This window comes from Montipora foliosa, chromosome 8 (assembly GCF_036669935.1).
Source record: "Montipora foliosa isolate CH-2021 chromosome 8, ASM3666993v2, whole genome shotgun sequence".
NCBI classification, from domain to species: domain Eukaryota; kingdom Metazoa; phylum Cnidaria; class Anthozoa; order Scleractinia; family Acroporidae; genus Montipora; species Montipora foliosa.
Window position 1 is genome coordinate 34,343,414 of NC_090876.1, and position 22,415 is coordinate 34,365,828.

Sequence of the window (22,415 nt, forward strand, 5' to 3'; positions counted from 1 at the left end):
GGGGGGGGGCAGTTAATGAAAGACAAGATGCCTATAAGGACCTATCCATAGGATGAACAAACAGTTAACGAAAATTGCCTAGTAACAATGAACTACAACTACGGGTAAACTTCGGAAAATGGGGAGAGATTACCAGAAAGATAAATTTGTAAATTAACTAGAAGTTATTTGTTGTAAAAACAGAAAGAGGTTCTCCCTTATTGTTACTGCTACCACCGGTAAATTTGCGAATGGAAACAACGAGGCCCTATTAGGGGGTATCAGGAAATGGGATATGTAGGTAAAAAATTATAGTGATACAGGATATTTGAGAGAAAAATTAACGAGACGCGGGATGTTTAAAAAACCAAATTGGCATTATAGACATACAAACCACAGGAATTAACGGGATACAGGATATTTTGGGCAAGAATTGACAGGATACGGGATACTTCGATCCCCTCCTCCCCTAATGGGGCCTCAGCGATCTGCATAGCAATACTACCAGGATTTTTTATTTTTATTTTTTATTTTTAATTTTTCTTTTTTCTTTTTTTTTAATTTTTATTTATTTTTTATTTTTATTATGATTATTTTTAATACTACCAGAATTTATATTTTCAATTAAGGTTTTTGAGGAATGTCAGGTTAAAAAGGTGAGATTTGTTTGGAATACTGACTGGAGATCGGCCACTTCATTTCTTTGCTTTGGTTTGTGTATACAAAAGCAAAGCAAAGAAATGAAGTGGCCGATCTCCAGTCAGTATTCCAAACAAATCTCACCTTTTGATTTGTTTGGAATACTGCCTGGAGATCGGCCACTTCATTCCTTTGCTTTGGTTTGTGTATAAAACCAAATAGAATAATATTGTGCTTTTGTATTTGATTTCTCTTTTTTGTATTTGGTTGTTTGAGGTTTCTTTCCTAATATTCTTTTCACGTTTTTGATTCCTGTTCTGGGTGGAATGGATTTAATTGTTGTTGTTGTCGAATGTCATTGACTTTACCATGATCACATACTTAGTCAAAGTCACACATCATAAGGGCGTTCTGGGCCTGATTGCCACTTCCCTTTCACGATTTATTTTGTCCTCATTTACATAACCGACCATGCATAATTTTACAACTGGGACAGTCTTTCATCTCCCCAGGAGGGTAGGAGATGACTCCTTCTTGGTAATAATGTTCATAGTAGAATACACAAGAACCAAGCAAGATCTTGAAATAACATAGAAATTAGAAAATCTCCTTACCTTTAGCTTGCCGTACTCTTAGAAAAAAAAATCATCTGTCTACTTTATGAAATACTTTTAATATGTTAGGTTACTGTGTCAACTATCGCGAGTGGAAAGGATTCCAACCTAAATTACGCCAGATGTCACCACACCTAACAAACGTAAAAAGCAATCCAAGGGCTCCAAGAATGATTGACAGGAGTTATTGACTGAATACGAATAAACAACTGATTAAGATTTGTCTTTTTATTATAACAATGTGACTCTCATTCAGTCATAAATAAACAACTAGGCTCCCAGAAACCTGCAAACTGAATTTTTAAGAAACATTCTTCAAACAAGTTTCATAAAAGAAAGATGAATATTCTTCTCTTTTGGTAATAAATTTCATTTCTATGGCCTGGCAACCATGAATAATTTGTAAATTTGTTCGTACAAATAAAGATCAGCATTAAACTGGATTAGGAACCATGAAAACCTAAAGGTTCCGGTTGTACATGTATTTCAAGGGACTCGGACGCACTGGGTTGTATCTCAAAAAAAAAAAAAAAAAAAAAAAAAAAAAAAAAAAAAAAAAACCTCAAGTTCTTCCTTCAGTCAGCATGAAAGTATATTGCAACTAATGATAATAATTCCTAATAAGCTGCTCACACACTAATGTGTTGTAACAAAAATTCAGCTAAAAATCTTCACACACAGAAAACACTTGAAAACTTCACGCTTAGTAATACAAACCAAGTTGTTGGCAGCAAAAATAAAATTATAGCGCATTATTCAACATCATAATTCATCATTAACAAGTTGATCGAAGGAACCAACCAGGTATATATTGCATTTAAGAGGCATTTTTTGCGAGGGAAAAACAAAACAAAAAATTGGCATTAAAAATACTACCACCTAGACTATGGAATTGTTTGGGCATTTGTGAATTCCTGAACTTCATAACAGTGTTCAATTACTGACAAAATTCATAACTATATAAGGTTACTGAAAAAGGGCAATGTTATTTCTTTCTCCAACACCTATCCTCTTCATTTTTATAACAACAATATTTTCTAAACAATTTATGGCACTGTACCGTAGAAGTAAATTCAATTTTTTTATCACTAAATCATCTTAGCAATATAAAATATCAAGATGAAATAATTCAATTCTATACAATGTAAATGCTTACATAACATGTAAGCAAAAGATTAAAAAAGTCTTTTAACAGAAAGTATTTTTCCAACAATGATACAGTTATTGTTCAGCACCACCTTGCTCAATAGTAGATACATGTTCATGAGTTGATTTTTCACATGATAAAAATCTGCTTTCATCTGTGATAGTGGCCTCCACACTTCTATCGGAGCATGTGTCAATGCCACTGTCAGCTAATGATAGAGCGTCTGGATCAGAAATGCAATAGGTCTCTTCACCACAAGGATCCACTGATATGCCTGCATCATTGATATTGTCAGTACTTCCACACAAAGATAACACATCAAGACCATCCAAAGAAATTGAGTTTTCTAATTGATCGGTTCCATCTGATTCTTCCAGCAAAATGCCATCTCTGTCATCTGTCAGGACTTCATGATCAAATGCATCCTCATTTTCGCAATTTTTATCTTTCAATTCATTTTGATTGTTCATTCTGTCGCATCCTGTATTGCTTGTGGTTAAGTCACTGTTCTTGCCTTGTGAACACGAGGGCTCCTTGTTTTGCAAAGTATCAGTCATTTGGCAGTTTCCCTTCAGAGCCAAATGATGTTCTAGCCCTTCCAAAGAATGTTTACGCATAAGCCACTGTCTAACACTTCTTTGAATTACAGTTGCTGCTTTGCGCAGCTTCAAAAAACGCCGTCTTTCTCTAAAGCGTTTAAAAGCAGCTTGAATGACTCTCACCGCATTTTCTAACACAGCCTCTTGGAATTTCTCTATAAGTTTAATACATGCACTGTAGTCATCTTTGTCTCTTATAGACTCCACAGGTTCCTCACAAAAGTCCACTCCCCTGTTATAATTTTCGACCTGTTCATTTTTTTGCTCCAAATGTTTTCCTTCACTTGTTGCAGATAATGATAACTCCTTTTTCTCAATATCATCAGTACTTATTTTAGCACTGCTGTCATCCGTCTTGCATGTATCATCTTTTGCACTTTCCCCTTGCTCTAAAATTGGCTGAAGGGCCCTGATAATCAAGGACAAGAGACAACAACGTAAGCTCTATGACACTATTATAAAATGTAAATTGTACAAAACACCCACAAAAAAGTCAATCACATTGACAAAAAATACATGTATACATCACTTATATATCATACAACAGTTAGTAGATCTCTCAGGCCAACAAAGGTGTTACAGTGTCAAGAGGATCAGTAAGATTCCCAGGCCAAACCTCACAGCATAAACAGAATAAAAAAAATGTAGAAAGTTAATATGGAAGCGAGGCCAGACAACATCTGACGTTAAAAAAAAAGAAGAGTTAAAAAAATTAATAAAACGTTTCGGTCAAATAGCTTCTTCAGTTCTATATCATATATACATTGTATATAAGTAAACTTCAGGACCTTTTTTTGGACAAAATTTCTTCTATGACCCTTACTAAAATACTACATGTACACGTACTTTTCTATTGTCTTTAGAAATACGTACTGTGGCACTCATCTTACTGATATCACTAAATTTAAAAATCCAAATTCTTCAGACATTTGCTTAACAATAAAAAACATCACTTCCCACCCTCTTTGACTTCCCAATGCAATGTAAATGTAAGTATCTTGTTGTATTTTGCAGTTGCCAGGAGTTAAGTAGCTCTCAACCTTTTCTTGGGGTAGGTGGAAGAGTATAATGTGAATGATAATATTGCCAGTGCTGTTAATAATAGTACTTTTAATAATGTTCCGTCAGCTGCCCAAAATAATTATGACCAGCACAGTACATGTAGTTTGATAGGTTGAAAAAAATAGCACTTTCAGTGATTTTCTGTCAGCTGTCCAAAAATTTCAACCAGCACTGTAGGATGATCGGTTGTACATCTTGTAAATTTTAAGTATATAATTTATAACAAAATTTGAGGGCTGTACTCTCTTCATTCCGAGAGGTGTTTTCCTTTCCATTGCACAATACACTGTATATTCAAATCTCAACGGCCTTTTCGATGACCTTCACGTAGTTTCACACTTTGGAAACAAAATATTTACAAAGTGTGAGCATAATAATATTGCACATGGTTGATTTTTTTTGTATATTTTGGAAAATTCCTTGGTAATATGCAATGGTAAATGGGATTAAGAATTTCCCAACAACTTTCATTTTTGCTATGCTATTTAAAGATAGATGGCACAATACAGTGTAGGACAAGTTATTTATAGATAGCCTTTATCTATTCCCTTTTGACAAAAAGGGACATGCAAAAAGTCGACGCTTCTCGCAATGGTTGTCTCAGGAAAATGTGTCAAATAATATTCTGGCCAAATTAAGGGCGCGTTCGATTGACCCTATTCCGGAATAAGAATACGTGGAGTGATGATTAAAACGATATCATTGGCACGTTTCGAAGCAGCAAGGATAATAAAAATATGTTTAAAATAGCATTTTAGCAAGTGCTTGACAATTTCAATATGAATCTCCGTAAAAACGAAGGATTTCTAACTTATATTCCATGTATTCCTATTCCGGAATACGGTCAATCGAACGCGCCCTTAATCTCAAATGTGGACCTCTAAAAGAAGACAAAGAGTCAAAGTATCATCCTTGAGATAAAGAAGAGCTAATTTAGCTGGCCAGGTCACATAAAATGCATGCCCAGAAACTGTATCCCCAGAGTAGCCCTGCATTGGAATCCAAAAGGGTAAAGACCTAGAATAACCTGGCGAAGAACCATCAACGCAGAACTGAAAGACATCAGCTGCTCTTGGAGCCACATCAAAGAACAGGCCCAGGACAGGGAACAGTGACAAGCCTTCATCACAGCCTTGTGTCACACGGGTGATAATGAGGATTTGTTAATTAATCTTATCTATTCCTGGTAACAGGAACAGTAAAAATAAAACTCTTCCAATTTACTTAAGTTGCTTCCGTAGACTGCTAAAAACTTTAATAATCGTTTTAACATTGAAGGTCAACAAGCAATAGAACTTGAATTGTCATGTGATACTAAGAATACAAATTGTATTGCTTTCTCGTGGTCAACAAAGGACGTTATTCCTGAAATAATAATATTATTTATATAAACAAGGGAGTTTTCGCGACGTGATTTTGAATTTTATAAAGATCAAGCAGTTTGGATGAAGGATATCGAGTACTAATACAGAAAAAAGCCGACCGATCTGGAAAATTCGTACACTTTTGAGGCAGATTTGACAAGCGGTGCCTTTTGATGTCACTATCGGTTCACGAGGCGCTCAATCAGTATTTTCACTGACGCAAAGGTCACTCTGGTGAATCACGAAATCACGAAGTTTTTTTTATCGCAAACGAAAATTTTAAAACATGCCTCAATCAATCAATTATGTACCGGTAGGAATGGAAAGCGTTCGGATTTTGTGGTAAATGCAAGCAATGAAATATGTATACCTAACTTTGCTTTTGCGCCGAAAACGGTTGAATGATATATCCACACGAAAACTGAACATCAAAACTTCGAAAATATTACTTTTTCACGTTTCTTAAGGAGGAAAGTGGGTTTCGCCGGATGTAATTCACAAGCTATGATGCTCATGAAACTTCCATATAGGGAATTTCGACGCGAACGGTGCCGGCAAGATTACTGGCAAAGCGGTTATTTTCAGATCTACAGAAGGAAATGAAGCGAACCGTTTACCAAAAATAACTTTAATTGAAATTATTCACAAGAATGAATAAACGAGTGGGAAATGTCGAGAAACCCTTACACTTCCCTTGCTGATTTCTGCAAAATTATCGAACCTGCATGAACTTCCCGGCAGATGTTTTTCAAGCGAGGAGTTCATAGTAAATTACTTCTCGGCCGCGCATTTGCATTATAATCACAAAATACATGTAAGCAAAATATAAGCTTATAGGTTAAGTCTTATGGAGCCAAAATATTGCAATATCCCCTACAAAAACCGCAAGCAGTTCAATCCTGCAGAGTCGATTGTATGCAATCGTTAGCCAGCTATTTTGCTACCCGATATTTGCGCTAAAGCAAACTCATTTTGCCAGAAAACCTCACCGCTCGCATACGATCATTTCCTCCTCGAACTGTGAATTCTCTACGTTTTTCATGTAGTATGGATTTGAGTACTAGTATTAAAATATGCATTTGTGAGTTTAAAACACGAAATCACGAGAACCAACCTTGTGAAATACTTCCATCTCCATCTCCAGTTGCATTTGTTTTGACGGGAAGAACGTTTGACAGTCGGAAAGCATCTTACAGGCCTTGTATCCAACATATTCGATTCGCTTTCCTCCTCGTTGAGGTCGTCTTCACATTTATCATCTTCGTTTTTGGTGGAAGTCATAGGCCTCTGCGCAAGCGAAGAGAAATGTCGACAAACACGTGAAACGTGCTACCTTTCTGTTGCTCCGATCCAGAGTGTTCCCGTTCGTGTATTTTGACGGGGCACGATAACAAGATGAAACCTACCCGACAAAACACAGAACAAAGTGGGAGTGAACTTTGAACTAAATGCCATTGCCCAATCTCCGCGCTTTCAATTTTTGCTGACGTCATTAACATATAGCCTTTTACATTTCCTCAGTTTTTTCAGGAGACCATCACGGGTTCCTCGTTTTTTAATCTTACTTTGAACCGTTCTATAAACTTATTTTAACGGAAAAATACAGGTGTCCCATGCCAGTGAACAGAAAAAATTCGAAGGACTTGTATGGATCAAAATAACTGTTCGTGAGGGACCCTCCCAAAGGTTTGCCTCTTGGTCCCGTCCCCTTTCTTCAGCACTTAATGCACAGGCCACCCAATAGTTTGTGGTCTTTTAACATGGCGTCCAGGGGACCAGTGACTGAAGCTGCCATAGCGGCCATGAGTAAGTTCCTCGTAAAACCCGTTTCAAATGCGTATAATGCGAAACTTGCCGGCAATTGTGTTGATCACTATTTGCATGCAACAAGAAATCCTTGCATCCTTGCACGCGTTTTATTTGCATTGGAAAAACCTATAAGCTTAATTAAACTAAAGCTTACAAGTTTACAAGTGAAACTGAAACTGAAAAACTTTATTTAAACACGTGACATTGATGAGCCTAAAAAGGGACTCGTTACAAAAATGTACGTGTACAAGTACCAGCGATCAACACGTTTTATGGCTTAATTAAGCTCTAGCTTGATTATAAGTAAAACCCTTAGGCTTTTAGACTAGGAGCATAGCCTAATTTAACTATAACTGATCACGAAATTCAGTTTTTTTAAAGCTTTCTTTTAATTTATTAAAATCACAACAGAAAGAGGAAAAAGTGTTCCTTGTATCCCACTAGAAGACATTTATCATAGTATTTTCAAGGAAACCTCCTCTCCGCTGAGGAATAAATAATCTTTTAATTGATAGTTTTTTTTAAAGAAAGGTTTTCTTTAAAAAAATATTCAGAATCAATGTTGTTTCCACCTTTACATTTCCTGGGCACTGCAATTTTCAATAACTGTAACATGTTAAGGTCGCACTGTTGTTATTGTATACAAAAGCTCTTTGTGCCAGAGGATTAGGCTAGCATAATATGTCACAAACACCCAAGATGGTCGAAAGATAGAAGTGATCCTCACATTTATCTGGACAATTGACTGTAAGCAATAATGTTGTCTCTCGTAGACACCTGAAAAATTCAGGTGACTTCAAGTGGATTCAACCCCCCGACCTCTTCAGTCTTTTGTCTACAACCTGCACTTCAAATACATGTTCTATCACTTTCTCTGTTGAACTGCGTGCTACACACTTATGTCAGAAGTGACGCATCAGAAAAAAGCAACCAACAATGCCATACTCGTGTTCAATCAAGATGCTTGCCTGTCTGGCAACCTGCGATAAGATTTGGCGCCATCCCGAAACGTCATTCCACTAGCCCCGGGCAATGGGACATCCTTTTTGGTCATGCCCTGATTTTAGTTTGATATGAAAGAGTTGCATTTTGTCAGGGATAACTAGTTATCACTCTGTTGGGGGCATTACTAAACCACGAAACAGCGAAACACCAAAACAGTAAAATGGAACACTAAAACACCATGTATGACCCCACCATACATTGAATACGAACAGACAAAGGTTGGATTTGACGTTATTGCTCCTTGTCATTGAGATTAAGATTAGGATTCATATTAAAACTGAGATTAGGAGCAATACTTTTTTAGGCCTAAAATGATGTTTAATCTCAAATCCAACCTTTGTTGGTTAGTATTCAATGTATGGTGGTGTCATACATGGTGTTTTGGTGCTTCGTTTCGCTGTTTCGTTGTTTTGTTGTTTAGTAATGTCCCTCTGTGGGCATGCTCTTACCATAAAAGAGTCGAGTCGAGTTTTAAATCTATGCCGTTTCAGCTAAGGTTTGCATGACAAATAAACCCTTCTCTTTTCAAAGCACTCCTCTCTGGAATAGTATTAAAATAGTTAAATAGGAATAGTTTTGATGGGTATAATGATTTTAGTTTGATATGAAAGGTCTTATTGATTTAAAGCCATCCATTATTTGTAGAGAAAGATCAAGTTTTTATTTCTAATGCCACTGTAGGTGTGGAACAAGGAGTGTGGCCAGAGAATGTGGAACTCTATGAGCCTTACAAAGGTACTTTGTGCAAGTCCTTTAAAGTGCTACTAAGATGAAAAAAAAAGTTCTCGTTTTTCTTTACATTTCGAAAGTACTTTGTTGAATGCTGAACAAGTGAAATTTTTTGTAGTAATTTCAAGAGGAAGGCTGTTTATTTTAACGTCACTCTTTTCATTTAACAGTCTGCCATTACTTGGTGCAGTTCCGACTGATAAGGTTCCAGCAATCTGGATTGAGGAGAAAGTGACGCCATCAACTTACTACAATAGCTTAAAAATGAAGTGTGTGAATGCAGCTTAATAATTAGTATGCAGTACAAGAGTATTTGGCTTTCAGATTGTCAAAGTTGTGTTCTGCACTGTCACTAATAATACCGGTGAGCCACATTCACACACTGCATTTTTAAGGTAGTGAGTAAATGACATCATGTTCTCCTCAATCAAACTCCCTGAGGGCTTACATGTATCTGCCAGAACCGCACCAAGTGATGGCTGACCAGGAGGTGGTGAAACGCAAAAATTTGGTTTTATCAGTATAAGTAATTAATCGCGTGATTTCAACTGCAATTTGCAAAAAATAAGCACAGGTAAATTTTTTGAAAAGCGCAGCAAGTGCAATTGGTAGTCTTGGAAAAAAAGTTCATGCTTATTTATTGCATGTTGCACGAGAAAAATCATGTGATTACTTGTCAATAACATTTATGAAAAAATGAGAAATAGTTATTAGCAGAAGCAACGCACTCGTATCACGCAATCATGGAAAAACTGTGGCATGAGTTGCACCATCGATCCATGGCCTGTATTTGATTGGCTATCAAATGAATGCAAAAATTTCACCTTTATTGCACCATTTCACTTTTCTGCACTCTGTTTGGGATTAATTGATGTGCTCTCAGCCAATCAATGCACTAAAATTTTTTCCTCTATATTAAAATTAATTAATTAATGAATTAAGTGATTTTTCTTACTGTGGTTAATTTATTCATCAGTTTGTTTAATAATAATAATAATAATAATAATAATAATAATATTATTATTATTATTATTATAATTATTATTATTATTATTATTATTATTATCACTTTATTTAAGCCTCAAGGTTATTTAGCCAATCACCAGAAATTAGAACAAATCAAATGTTGGTTTTTGAGGAGAGGGGAAGACCGGAGTATCCGGAGAAAAAAGCTCTCAGAGCAGACTTAGACAATCAACAAACTCAAACCGCAGATGGCGTCGAATCCGGGAATTGATCCAGGGCCACTTTGGTGGAAGGCGAGTGCTCTCACGACTGCACCATCTCCGCTACCCAACTAAGCAAATCAAGTAGCTTGTAGCGGGCTTTAAATAGCCTGGTTTAGAAAAAGAAGAAATACAAGAAGTGAGGGTTTAAAGAAGTTCAAGAACATTTGAACCAACATTTTTTAAGAATAGCTCTCCATTCAAAATGTTCTGTCATCTTATATATTAGTCCTTATTGCCCCCAATGGGGCATAGGGCCGCGACAATGTCTCTTTTCCACCGGGTCTTGTCTTTCACAATTGCCTGTGCCTCTCTCAATGACAAACCCATCTCACTAAGTTCAGTTTCCACTGTCTTCCTCCAGGTGGTTTTTGGTCTTCCCCTTTTTCTTTTTCTTTTCTTTTTCTAAGGGCAACCTTGGGTATCCTCTCTGACAACATTCGTAAGACATGTCCCAGCCATCTAAGCCGGGGTTTCTTGATTTCAAGATCCATACTTGTCCACCCAGTCTTCTGGTACAGGTCATTGTTGGAAATTTTGTTGGGCCAGAAGATGTTGCAGATCCTTTGCAGACAGTTGTCTGCCGTCTTGGATGACATAAATCACCCCAGCAATCCAATGTTTGGTGCAAGCTGAGAATTACTGCATTACTGGTGTTCCACTTAATCAGCTTTCATTGCTAAGTCCCTGACTGCACACTTTTCTATTGTTTCCTTTTTTTTTGTTTACTAGATACTATTGTATTGACGGATGCTGCCCTTTGCAGGAGTACAGAGGTTCGAGTACACAAACCTTTTCAGATTTTGATAAAAGCATACCAATAGAATCATTCAACTCAGTCATCATTTCTATAACTGAAAACAGCAGTCACTAAAAGCCTTGTTTCTATTAAACTAACAGGCTTATTTACGATTTTGTGGCTTAGCTCATGAAGTTAGATGCAGAAGAAATGCAGAATTCATGTCTCCATCAGGTAAGACAAGTGATAATTCCAAGTCATTTTAATAAACAGAGAATGCTACAAGTAGAATGCAAAGAAAAGTTGACAGCTTGTTTTTAATACAATGAAAACTACATGGAATCTGGGAAAGACTTCAAAAGGCATGGTAGTCTAACAAGATGCTGAAATACCTGCCTTTGTATTTACCTGAATGTTAGTCTATCCATGTTGACCTTCAATTTTTGTACCCTTGAACCTGATTTTCTTCAATTTGTGTTAAAAATGTGAAGAATTTATGTCTAGCATCATTGAATTCAGTTGGGATTAAACTAAGTTTTCTATTTGAGGAGAGGTAGGACAGGGCTTACCGGGTAGATAAAAGAAAAAAATCCTGAGGAAGCTCCAGAAACTTCAGACTGCGATTATCTTTGAAATCATTTTAGGTGGAATGCTCATGAACTTAACAACTAGCTTGATAGCTTGAATGCTCTTCCACTACAATCAAAGCATTAAAGTGTATATTATTCCAAGGGTCCCTGTTGAATTAAAAACTAATCCACTTGTAAATAAAGTGATATATAAAATATTGCAATAACTTATTAAACTATTCCATAATTTTTTTTCAGGTAATGTTCCATTCTTAAGAGCTGACAATGAAATAATCTGTGACTTCTCTGGAATATCGGCATATATTGAGAGTAAGGCAAGTACTTTATGGATCTTCCTTGTTTTATTTCAGACTATTGTAGACCTTAATAGGGGAATCTTTGTTTACACTTTTTGCCTCATTAGCATAATCCCACCATTTTTCCAATCTATCTTCCAAAAAATTATTACTGAATATTGACAGTCCATTGCATGATGACCTCTGTCTGAACCTTTGAGTGCAATTTATCAGATGATCTCTGAGTTATGGTGGTTTGAAAATTCAAGATTTTATGAAGAATGTGTGGGCTCATTATGCTTTTGCTACCCAAGAATTAATCAGTTTTTGATGGCTAATAACTTGCTCGTTATCAAAGCTAAAAGGCTGAAAATTGGAAATTTAGCTAAGTAAATTAACATGTTTTTTTTGCCTTTTGAAGTCAATTTGTGAATAGCATGATGCCAAGGTTCTATCAGGAAATTCATTTGTTAATGAGACAAAATGAAAACAATGACGTCGGCAAAGATTCGCGTATACATGTACACTGTATGTGACTACAGGTATATAATTCTGAATGGTTCTTCTAGGGCTTCTCCACCAGCAAGGACTTTGAACTAAGGGATAGAGCAGAAATGAAAGCATATATTTCCTTGGTTGAAAACTCTCTCTTCCCAGCTGAGGTATTAATCACGTATGTTCAGTAAATTGTCTTATCATACATTGGCAGCATCATTATTGTCATTGTCACTGTCATTGTTTTTAGAATTCATCATACTTGCATTTTAGGAATAAATTTCAGAAATAGTTGAAATAGAAGCAACTTGATTGTTACTTTTATGAAAGATTTACAATAGACCAAATTGGCTAACTCAATGTTGTACCCAATTCAAACCTGGGGTTAAGATTCTTTGTGCAGTTGTATTTGCATTATAATGAAGCACTCACATTTAACAACATCTACTGGTCCACTCAATTGACTCCCTGGGTACCCTAGTTCACCCCCAGTGGACAAGACTGTAAAATCCTCTGGCATTAGACAGAGTAAAATCTGTCAAGTCTCACTGCCAGGTGTAAATGGGTTAACAACAACTTAGATGAAACATGCATAAGGACTATGCCTTAATTTGTTATTTTTTTCAAATGTGCACTTTCAGAAAATTTGGATAATATTTTTGAGTGTGTGTTTAGTTGTACATGTTATGGTGGAAAAAAGACTGGGCAGTGAGAACAAGGCAACATTATGGCAGTCAGTTTGCAGCACCGCTGAACTTCATTCTTGGCTATAAGAAACAGTGGCAGGTCTGTGGGTACCTGAAGGCTCAAGGATGGCACCATAAGACTGAGAGAGAGGTACACATCATTGTGATTGAAAATTATCCCTTGGATCACAATTAAGTAAATAATATATATGTTTTTTTAAATTATACAGCTATATACTTTCACTAAGACTTACTGTAGGTGTTGGTTTATACCTCACAGGCTGGAAAGCTACCTGAGTGTAATACACAAAAATTACCTGTAATACACAAAAATTATTTATTGTATTATATGTAACTTTATATAAGAATAGTTTTTTTAATCTTATTAGTAGTTAGCATATTTTATTTAAATTATTAGCTCAATTTAGTTACGGTACTTCCAATTAGTAGTATATAGTCATCTTACATTATTAGTATTAGTATATTTATAACTTCTTACTAACCGAGCGCGAGGGCCATACTGGGGAAGATTGGCCCGAGGTTGTGGCAGTACAGACCGAGCACAGCGAGGTCCGTACAAAAACGACCGAGGGCTAATATTCCCCAGTACGGTCCTGAGCAAGTGAGGTTAGTAAGTAGTTTATTATATGGCTTTTTAATTACCTTTTGCTTTGTTTTTGCAAGCCCGTAATCGGCCCGTGGGCATTACGGGAGAATAATGCCTTACAATTCAGTCACAATTACCCAATCAGAGCACGTGTTATATCGGCTAAAAAACACAAGCCATATAATAATATTTTATATTGTCACTATTTAGGGATATTTGTTGTAATGCGCATTTGAAACTTTAAGTCGATACTTGCGCAATATAAATGAATAAAGTTAAAGTTAAATTGTTACCAGTACTCTTACAAATCAATGATAATGACCGCATGACACCATTTTGGTTCTCTTCACATTCTGATTGGTAATGTACCTTTGCTAGTCACCTTCAAGTTAACCAATCAGAACACAATAGAGGAGTGGTATCGTACACTAACATAATTTTTGCATGAAAACTTTTTTTTTTGGTGTAAAATAATGTTAAGGGCTGATTATAACTTCCAACCAGCTGGCACAGTACAGGTTTGTCAAAATGTGCCATATCACTGGCTGCTATTATAAGTTTGCCTGTAAGAAGAGGAAACTAAAGGACCCATGATCATTTACCAGAAACCCATAAGGATTGAAACGTGTAACACGCGTTCACAGCTTCCGAATATTCAGTGCGAACTGATTGGTTGAATGTTTCAGTGCTAAGTACCATATTTGGATTGCTCTTGTTGTTCCAAATTTGATACTTAGCAAATTGAATATTCAGAAGCTTGTTTCCCAGTACACAAGGGGCCGTAACACGTTTCAACCCTTATGGGTTTCTGCATTTACTTGGTCACATCCTCATTGAATTAATTTTTTTCGACAACGGAGCATGACTATAGTGCAGAAAGAGTTATCATTATCATAACTGTATTTTCCTTGGGATTGTTGATTAGCTTGTTGTAGGTACAATAGTATCTCTGAGCATTTACCATCCCAACCATGACAGGGTTCTCATTAGAATTTTTAAGAGCTGTTGCTGTTCTATTTTCAGCCATAACACTGCGACTGATTGACAAACTGATCTACTTGATGGGAACAATTTCATATCCACGTTTTAGCAGTTGGTGACCACTTTTTGACCATTTCGAAAATGACAAAAACAAGTTTTTAATCTGGACATTTTCATCAATATCTATACAATAAACAGAACATTACATGGCCTCTTGGGGATACGAAGTTAATCGTCTCGTGCTGATACACTGTAGCATCTCTCACTTGGAGATACTATCAGCACTCAAATATAAAATTCGTATCCCCTCACGGCGATGCCGAATGGGCTATTGACCCGTGGCCCTTGTGGGCGAAGGTATAATTGTCTTAGTATTACCCAACTAGTCGGACAGAAAAGGCAATAATAAAGTTAGCGAATGCAAGTTGAAAATATTTATTTGGCCTGAATAAAACGAAAGAAAGCGTCACGTTTTCAATTCTCGAGGACTATTACTAATAGTTATCTAGTAGCGTAGCCAATCAAAATGCGGGATTTGCATTAGTCCACTAGTTGGGTGATACTAATTGATGAAAAAATTGATGATAGTTCACCGGCAGTCGCGCAAGCAAAGTCACGCGAGCAGCTAGTTCCAGGCTCTTTCCGCGCAAAAATGTGAACAAAAATGGGAAAAGTGTGACCGATGAACGTTTAGTGTTACGCTTCTTTTTTTTGCGGTGTCTCTTCTAATTCTTGCGAGTTGACGCTTTTTTCAGAAGATATCTTCTCTATGTTATCTTGGTCTTCAATATTTTCTTTATCGTGATTATCATCTTGGATGTAAACACGAATTTCTGAAGCTGCAGCTGAGCCTCGCGAGGAACTTTTGGCGGCCATTTTAAACGAGCCCGCCGATTTTCGGGGAAAACAGCTGACCAAAAACTATCATGAACTATCATACGCGTGGTCAAACGAGGAAAACTATCATCGACTATCATGAAGAATTTGAACAAGCTCAAAATGAATGATAGTTGACGATAGTCGATGATAGTGTATGATAGTTGGTGGTCAAACGGAAGCGCGAGCTTCAGCTATCATCAAGTATCATGCGCCGTTTGACCCCTCTGGCCAGTTTTTTCAAGTTTTAATCCATGTCCATCCTCTCCATCCATGGATGCGAGGTCTTAATTGATGCAAAAACGTATTTTAGTGTTTTGAAGTTTGACTGAAATAACGTGACACTGTCCCTTTAAGTAAAAGTGCTTTGACTTGGGAATAAACTTTTAGAAATCACGCTTGTCTACATGTGTCCCTAACTCATAACACCGAGCCCCTTAAATTTCATTACGGTTGCTTTTTTAAGTATTGGAGTCTGAAAGCGTTGTCAATTAAATGGAAGGAGAATGTAGTAAAGTAGATGGCGCAAGACCCTCCTGTTTTCTCTTTTTACTGACAAATTGTAGTTGGCAAAATTTCCAAAATAATGAAAGTAGCCAACAACTGTGTTGGTCGCGGGCATAATAGACCTTTTTGCAGATACGGCGGCCATTTTGATTTCTTTTGTTTCAAATAGCTATTATGGGATGCCCAGGGGGCAAATACATAATAATTTGCCCCCTGAGCATCCCATAATGTCTTTCGAAACAATAGAAATCAAAATGGCCGCCGTATCGGCAAAAAGGTCAATTATTTTAGCCTGTTCCAGGCTCCCAGATAGTGGGCAAAACGAAAACAACTGCGTATGAAAAACGAGTGGGGGCTTGGAACAAGGCGAGGCGGGGAAACAGCCTAATTATTTTGACCACTTCTGCCATTGCCCATTATATGTATGCTTCGTTAATGCTCTTGCAGGTCTTGGAAGAATTTAAACGGACATGTCAAGCTCTGTCTGAAAAGCTTGGAAGGAATCAATTCTTTATAAACGACAGGTAAATTTAATACCATGCTTGAATTTTAAAGTGGTGACAAGAGACCCACTTCCTCCCCTCCACAGAAGAGGTATTGGAAGAGGCGCCTTTATGCACCACATCTGAAAGTCAACCTGACCCTGTAGTCATTCCAGTTAAAGTATTCATGCAGCCTCCGTCCGCACAACTCCACCTCACCACCCCCCTTCCTCCTGGGGTGCGGCTCCCTCGTGAGCATTTATTTGGGTACCCAGTGTTGTCGAGAAAACGATCCAGTGAAGATTGATAATCCTCTAAAAACCATAAAACGGCTACAAGTGGACCAGATTAACGTAACATAACAGTGCCGCCAAGAATAAACATACTCTTGTCCGTCAGTGTGTCTTCGTTTCGTTGAGATGTCTTTCACGGGGCCTAGGTTTACCTCTTAGTACTCTTGGCCATGCACCTAATTGTGGGCCACGAGTTACCCTTTTCTCCCCCTGTGGGTTATAGTAGGGACCTTTAGATTCTAGGACAAGAACGAGTACGAGATTTGACTGCCCTTTTTTAGCGAAAATACTTTTTTAGAAGATTTATAACCCTGACGATTAATCTTAAGCCGTGTTCACATGGGGCCTCGATTATGATCGAATTATAATCGAATTAAATATGAAATGGGTTCACATCAACTGATTGCATTCCCTGATTATAACTGGATTAATTACTTCAAACAACCTCAAAGGGGTTGTTTGAAGTAATTACAGTACGTAATTGAACAGAATGGCGACCACGTGGTGCATGGTATGTATGAACAGACGAAACTTCTAATCGCTTTATGGAGCGAAGGTTTGGATTTGTCTTCTTCTATTCTCGGAAGCTGTCCTTGGTTCTCTTCTCGCCTCAAGCACATGATGGTGATGATAATCGTGACAGCCACGCGATACGGCGGCATTTTGTTTGACACTGCGAGGTTACCCTGCCTATTGTATTTGAATTTTCGCAGATGTGAACAGAACCATAATTGAAAAAAATTAAATGGATTATAATAGCCTGAATTATACTTAAGTTGATCATAATCAACGTTGAGTGTGAACACGGCATTACTCTTTGTTAGCAGTGTAGGTTCGTCAGTTATTCTTATTGCTGGTAACTGAGCCTTTCTGCTGATCGAAAAATGCTAAAACTGCTACCGTGTTGTTGCAAAACCTCGTACTGAAATGACGACGGTATCACGTTTTTCCCGCCGAAATGACGCTGGTATGCGCGCGCTCACTGTTGTTCTATGAGAAAATCTCGTACTCGCAGACGTTCTCGCCCTAGAGTCTTAGGTTGTGTTCTATTGGGATCAACCGTTTTTAGTTGGTTGAGTTGGTTGGGTTTTTTCGTGTTCTATTGGGAAAAAACCGTTTTCGGTTGCTTTGGTTGATCAACTTTTTCAACCGGCATCAAACGAGGTTGAAACGGTTGAAAAAGCATTGGCAGCAACCACTGTCGTTTACGCGGGCCTTTTAAAGTCGGCCGCGGGCTCCTGCCATGTTGGTTTCGGGCCTCAACTTGTCAACGCTGAGAAGTCTGGTAATAAGTATTCCCAGGAGTTACCGCGTTTCAACCGAAAACGGTTGGAAAAGTGTTCTATTGGGAAACATCAACCGCTTCAACCGAAATCGGTTGTGGTTGAAACGGTTGATCCCAATAGAACACGACCTTAAGCTCTCTAGTGGTGGGAACTACGGGGGACAGGGCGCAATGGTGAGAGCTCTCGCCTCCCACCAATGCGACCCAGGTTCGATTCGTGGACTTGGCGTCACATATAGGTTGAGTTTGTTGGTTCTCTACTCTGCATCGAGAGGTTTTTTGTCCGGGTACTCCGGTTTTCGCCTCAACTCAAAAACCAACCTACGATTTGGTCTGAATTGATTTGATTTGATTTGATTTGATTTCCTGGTACAATGTCCCCAATTAGTTTTACAGCGCTACAGATAAATACAGTTGACACTTAAAATAAAGTTCAATACAATTATTATTACGACACATCCACAAAAAGGATCCCTCACGAAGACAGAATCTTCCTCTAGAACCCGACATTGGTAGATCTATTTGAAGCATTCAGCACACGCTTAACAATTTTTGTCTTCTTTATTTCAGACCTACCGAGCTAGATGCATTGGTTTTCGGCCATCTTCATACTGTTCTGACGAGATATCAGCCAGATAACTCGTTGAGCTCTATTGTTAAAGCCCACAACAACCTCGTTGACCTTGTAATGAGAATCTTGTGGGATTACTTTAATGATAACAGGTGGAGGGATTCATCTAGTGAAGCTACCAATTAGAATTTGTGAGGTTCCAGAGCTAATGAAGATACCGTAAATTAGGATCCAATTTGTCCGGTTTTGTTTTTGAACATTGTTATACCGGTGAAGACGATGCGTCGGTCTGAAAGACAGCATTGTGTTTTGCCCATGAGTCTCAGAGAAGAGGAAGACATTTTACAAGCATGTATTGTTCGCCTCGTTGAACTCTGTCGTTTGAATAGTGTGTACATTTGCAAAATAGGCCTTATCACGGTTTTGACCGGCATTTTGACGGGTAGGCAAAGCGTAAAGAATTTGTAGTTTTTATATAGGGATCCGATGTCAAATAATTTTCGATAAACGCTAGTTCTAAAAAAAATATGAATCGCGAACTGAAGGTACAGGTTAAAGGATTATACAGACCAATTTTTAGTGACTAGCCTTCGTTAAAAGCTGCGCGGTAGCGTTTTCGATTTTTCCATACATTTGTCTGTAATTGTTACTGAAAATTCGCGGGAAAAATTACAGACAAATATATGGAAAAATTGAAAACGGTGCCGGGCAACTTCTGTAAAAGGTTAGTGCCCAAAATTTGCTCTGTATAATCTTTTGCCCTGTACCGTCAGTTCATAAATTTTTCAGAACTAGCGTTTAACGAAAATTATTTGACATTGGATCCCCATATAAACACTGCAAATTCTTTACGCTTTGCCTGCCCGTCAAAATAGCGGTCAAAACCGTGATAGGGCCTATTGTGTCGACGGTCCAGGATCATTTGTTTTTAAGCGCGGGTCCTGGAATTACATTCACGTGCTTGATCCTCGGTGACTTCAATGGCCATTCTCTACTCCTTGTTTATTTTTGCTTGAAATACTCTGTGACTTGGGTTCGGATGGGCCAGGAATAGAAACAAAACGCTAACGAAACACAAAGAAACTACACCCAAACCCCTTCCCACAATCGTACAACAAACAACCATAAATTTTAAGAAAGCGCTCATGATTTTTAATTTAAGATATAATTTAACCACAAGTATAACAGTTACTAAAGCTACTTACTCTAAATTAACTAATCTTACTTAAATTTACCTAATGATTTATATATATTTAAATGACAACACTAAATAAACTAATTACTTTGCTTTTTATATTTACAAAATTAAACAGTTCTGTTCCTTTCGAGTTCTTTAACTGAGTTCCTCTGAAAATCTTGCCCAGCAAACCAAACCACGAGGTCTACCAACCTTACTCCAGTTCTCCTATAAGATTCCTCCCTTGTTACCTTTTCGGCTGTCAATGTTGCTTTTGCTTTCTCGCTGTTTCTTTCCTTTTGCAGCTACTGTAGGTCTACAGTCAACGCGACTCGCCGTTTCTCAGAGTAAAGCTTCTCACTGTCGTCTCCACCAACGTACTCCTCCAACTCTTCGTTAACATCTCACGAACACCACCTTGGACAAATGGAATTTGTCCTTGAACCTTGGTCGGTATCTGCTAATGACTTTTAGCAAGGGAAATGTGTTCTCTGCCTACAGGCCCTTCCACTCCTCTTCTCAAGTCTTCTCTCTAGGTCGCCTTCCTTTCCGTCAACCAACTGTTCGCCACCACACCCTTACAACACGTTACTTACATTTATATCTTTACATAATAACAGAAACCCATAAGGGTTGAAACGTGTAACGGCCCCTTGTGTGCTGGGAAACAAGCTTCTGAATATTCAGTTTGCTAAGTACCATATTTGGAACAAAAAGAGAGAAACATTCAACCAATCAGTTCGCAAAAACACCGTGAAGCAATACCACCAATGTTCTCGCGCGATTTTAACTGGAGCGAGGGGTTTCCAAATGTGGTACTTAGCACTGACTAATCGGAAACTGTGAACACGCGTTACACGTTTCAACCCTTATGGGTTTCTGATAATAATTTATTCTACAATTCAGTAACACTTACTGACAAACTTATTGTTTGAACACGACACTTAACAATCCTTTAGTTACGATGGTAACTAAAGTAAAAATGGAGACTTTTAAGAACAAATAAAAACTTACAAGCTATTTTCTAAGGTTCTAAGTACGGTTGACTACGATACTAAATTAACACTAAATAATTAACACTAACGGAATAAACTATACAGCTCAGGAAACAAACACAAAGGAATTTTGTAACATGATACCCGTAAAGCGTAATGTTGAAAGGTTGGGTGTCCGGGGGGTCTTTCGTCCAGAAATACGTAATTACGTAATTATATATATGCACGTTCAACTTTTGATACCAGACACGAGGTGTCCCATTACGTCTAAGCATTTGACACATTTTTTCAACGAAAAGAGAATTGTTAGCGTTTAAGATGAAGAGGACGCGAGTGACGCTTATCGAAACCAATCTTCATTTAATGGCGTGAATTTCTCCACAAATGTGGGGTGGAGAGTGGGAAAGAACGCTTACTGATGCCATCTCTAGAGCTTAAAAACAAACCTATACCAACGTTGATAAAATGACTTTATCTTTCGTGGTCAAATTGATATGTCAAGGGCGCTAGCACGCTATGGAGACTCAGGGAGCTCATCAAGTGGAGCTTCTATCGCTACTAATACCTCGAGTGAACCCTTTCCCAAGTAAATTTATTTTTAGAAACAAATTATTTTCCGCGAAAAGTACGATCCAGACATGGGAAGGGGCCCCCACAAATACATCTGCAACTAAAATAACAAATACAGCGAAAATATCAAATCAAGTAAGCGAGAGAAGAAAAATAAAGAAAATGATGACAAATATTGCGAAAATATCGATTCACGCAAGCGAGCGAAGCAAAAGTGACAATTCTTCTAGATGGACAAGGGAAGGGGGGCCCACAAATCTAACTAAAATATCAAACCAAGAAAGAGAGCGACGCAAAATAGCAATTCTTTAAGACGGACAAGGGAAGGGGCCCCACAAATATAACGAAAATGACAAATAAGCGAAAATATCAATCCAAGCAGGCAAGAGAAGACTAACAATTCTGATGGACCATCCTCGGGCTAGTCGGTAGGCTGGCGGAACTGGCCTTTTATTCAGAGGTTCATTACAAGTCACAATGGTAGCTTCTGGAGAGAGGGAATCATTCGAGTTTTCAGAATGGCTCGTTATATCGGGCACGTATAGACTTTGAGTTATAGTGATCTACCGCGTGCCCTATAGCACCGAGCATCCAGTGTCAACTAAGGTTTTCTTTTTCGAGTTTTCTGACTATATGGAGTCTGTTATTACGTCTACTGAGAAACTCGTGATCTTGGGAGATGTCAACGTCCATTTGATGCTGATGCGAGGAAACATCAGGATTTTTTCGAGTGTTTAGGCCTTGACCAGCATGTCAGTTAACCAGTTCATATTCTCGGACACACCTTGGATCTGATTACTTCACGGAAATGTCTGTTTGTTATTAATGGTTCCCCAAGTGTTGATCGCTTGTTTTCAGATCACTTTTCGGTTGTCTGTGGTCTTCAAATGCCCAAGCCTGCAGTTTCTGTTAAGGAGCATACTTACAGAAATATCAAGACTGTTGACATTGATAAATTGACTGATCTGAGAAACTCGGAATTGTGCCTAGAACCACCAAATGCTCTTGAGAACTTTGATTAACTGCTATAATGCTTCGCTCACTAGCGAAAGTGCCTACGCCAATATCCATTGCCTTCAAGGCAGAAGGAGAACATAAATATAAGGTGAACGA

The 22,415-nt window shown here is 37.9% G+C and overlaps 2 protein-coding genes across 2 annotated transcripts; one reads left to right on the forward strand and one right to left on the reverse strand.

Moving 5' to 3' along the window:
• Nucleotides 1-1,445: 1,445 nt before the first annotated feature.
• LOC138013280 (uncharacterized) lies at nucleotides 1,446-6,839 on the reverse strand. Its single transcript, XM_068860310.1, has 2 exons — nucleotides 6,519-6,839; nucleotides 1,446-3,387 (listed from the first exon to the last, which is right to left on the reverse strand). The coding sequence occupies exons 1-2, from the start codon at nucleotides 6,683-6,685 to the stop codon at nucleotides 2,454-2,456; spliced, it is 1,101 nt and encodes a 366-aa protein (XP_068716411.1). The 5' UTR covers nucleotides 6,686-6,839; the 3' UTR covers nucleotides 1,446-2,453.
• A 305-nt stretch (nucleotides 6,840-7,144) lies between these two features.
• LOC137967693 (metaxin-2-like) lies at nucleotides 7,145-19,888 on the forward strand. Its single transcript, XM_068814228.1, has 9 exons — nucleotides 7,145-7,210; nucleotides 8,900-8,953; nucleotides 10,906-10,949; nucleotides 11,074-11,146; nucleotides 11,740-11,816; nucleotides 12,347-12,439; nucleotides 12,948-13,109; nucleotides 16,377-16,453; nucleotides 18,560-19,888. The coding sequence occupies exons 1-9, from the start codon at nucleotides 7,165-7,167 to the stop codon at nucleotides 18,744-18,746; spliced, it is 813 nt and encodes a 270-aa protein (XP_068670329.1). The 5' UTR covers nucleotides 7,145-7,164; the 3' UTR covers nucleotides 18,747-19,888.
• The last annotated feature ends 2,527 nt before the right edge of the window (nucleotides 19,889-22,415 follow it).

Bases quoted from the DNA above. Each gene is read 5' to 3' on its own strand.
- LOC138013280 (XM_068860310.1), bottom strand. From the start codon at position 6,685: ATGACTTCCACCAAAAACGAAGATGATAAATGTGAAGACGACCTCAAC. The intron at 3,388-6,518 runs GTTGGTTCTCGT...CTTGATTATCAG, and splicing joins AGATGGAAGTATTTCACAAG to GGCCCTTCAGCCAATTTTAG.
- LOC137967693 (XM_068814228.1), top strand. From the start codon at position 7,165: ATGGCGTCCAGGGGACCAGTGACTGAAGCTGCCATAGCGGCCATGA. The intron at 7,211-8,899 runs GTAAGTTCCTCG...ATGCCACTGTAG, and splicing joins AGCTGCCATAGCGGCCATGA to GTGTGGAACAAGGAGTGTGG. The intron at 12,440-12,947 runs GTATTAATCACG...GTGTGTGTTTAG, and splicing joins ACTCTCTCTTCCCAGCTGAG to TTGTACATGTTATGGTGGAA.